The sequence below is a fragment of the Trichogramma pretiosum genome, unplaced genomic scaffold, assembly GCF_000599845.2.
Source record: "Trichogramma pretiosum strain Unisexual culture from Peru unplaced genomic scaffold, Tpre_2.0 scaffold382, whole genome shotgun sequence".
Classification (NCBI taxonomy): Eukaryota; Metazoa; Arthropoda; class Insecta; order Hymenoptera; family Trichogrammatidae; genus Trichogramma; species Trichogramma pretiosum.
Window position 1 is genome coordinate 1,027 of NW_019641050.1, and position 1,761 is coordinate 2,787.

A 1,761-nucleotide genomic window follows, 5' to 3' on the forward strand; every position below is an offset into this window, starting at 1 on the left:
ATTGAATGAGAAAGAGTAAATTTTAATTTACAATTTGTAACCCTAATGCTAACTCCACGTGACCACTCGCGTCGCGTATGCCTCTCAGCTAGGTACCTGTCCCTCACCTTCGGCTCGTGCTGCAACCCCTTGTTAATATACAAAGCACATCCACACCCGTTTCATAATATTCTATATATTACGCGTTGAATGAGTCTCGTGCTAAAAGTTCTGGCCTCCCCGAAAAATCTGGAAAACCGATGACTACAAAAAAAAAAAAACTAAATTTATTATATATTTACAAGGTATATATATTACAAGGTATATATATTATAAATACCTTGTATTTACAAGGTATGTACATTGTACAAGGTATATTCGTTATATATATATATATCTGGTACATGCCTTGTGAATACAAGGTATATACATTCTATGATAAAATTGTTGCGCCTTTTTGGTAAATGTCAATATAAATAAAACGGCTATAAAGGCGGTGCCAAAGTCAAATTTATTAAAACAGACGGTGGACGAGAGTGCGTAATCGCACGCTACCTCGTCACCTAGTCGACGTTTCGCCGACCACTTTGTCGGCCTCTTCAGGACTGTTGTGTATNGAAGCTGGTGGTTTGACGACAGGTGACAGTTCTTCGTAAAAAATCTTTGCGAGCACATACGTTGGACTACCCACCAAAGATATAATAGGACGTAGCGGTACGTCCTTCTTATGAATCTTCGGTAAGCCGTATGCCCTCGCTAGAGATGTGTCACTTAGTGATAGCTGGAAAACACTAAGATTTCTGTCACACTCTTCGTTGACTTCTTTCAAGAGTAATTTCGTCCTCGTTTGTAAACTCTCAAATGGGTCGCGGTCGATTTTTTCATAGGTCTCATCGTCGTTCAAGAGTGTCGTCATTTTTTCTATATAATCGTCTACCTGCATGCAAACTGTGGCGTTGCCTTTGTCGGCTTTTGTAAAAAATAAATGTTTGTTGTTTTTGAGAAAGGATCGTGCTTGTCGCATTTTTATGTGCGTCTCGTAGTCAAATCTGTTAAAATGATTCTTATTACTAGCTGTGCGCTTGAAGTTTTCCAGAACCGTGCAGCGTATGTCGTTTGCGCTGATACAGGACTCGAGGTTTTTGACGGTTTCAACGGCGTTTCTCGTACACCATTGTGATGGTACGTTGAATTTCGGACCGCGTGACAAGATGTCTGCTACCTCTGCTGGGATCTCAGTTTTTGTGAGATTAATCAGCCAGTTCTTTTTATCCGTGCTGGATTGCGTATTCACAGATTTTGAAGCACTTAGCCTTTCAAATTTCTTTTTCACACTCTGTAGCGCATTGTTGTAGATGAAGTCACACTTTGAGTTTGTCGAACTATAAAAATTACACAAGGTCTCTGTCGGGAGGCCGAGATGGTCAATCCGATGACGAAGTCTGTTGAGTAGTCTAAACAGCTCTCCACGTTTTATGTGGATATCGTCAATTAGTAGGTTGAGCCATTTTCTGTTGAGTATGTCTAGGACTGATTGACTCTTAGTCTGGCATATGTTGCTGTAGAAGTGTATACTGGTCTTGAACTGGTTCTTCAAATGTAGTGGTATCAACCGGTGAAGCCTACACGCGCTTAAAAACCATTTCTTCGCATTAGTCTTGGCTAAGTCCGATCTCCACTTTTGCCAATTTTTCAGACATCTCATTGTCTTGATACCATATGTTGCTTTTATACGCTTGAAAAAGGTTAAATTGTTAGAACTGTCCCTTGAAGTTCTGCCCG

General features: G+C 40.3%; 1 protein-coding gene across 1 annotated transcript; it reads right to left on the reverse strand.

Annotated features, from left to right (window-relative positions):
• Positions 1-538: 538 nt before the first annotated feature.
• On the reverse strand, positions 539-1,684 carry LOC111693448. Its single transcript, XM_023458060.1, has one exon. The coding sequence runs from the start codon at positions 1,682-1,684 to the stop codon at positions 539-541; it is 1,146 nt and encodes a 381-aa protein (XP_023313828.1).
• Between the last annotated feature and the right edge of the window lie 77 nt (positions 1,685-1,761).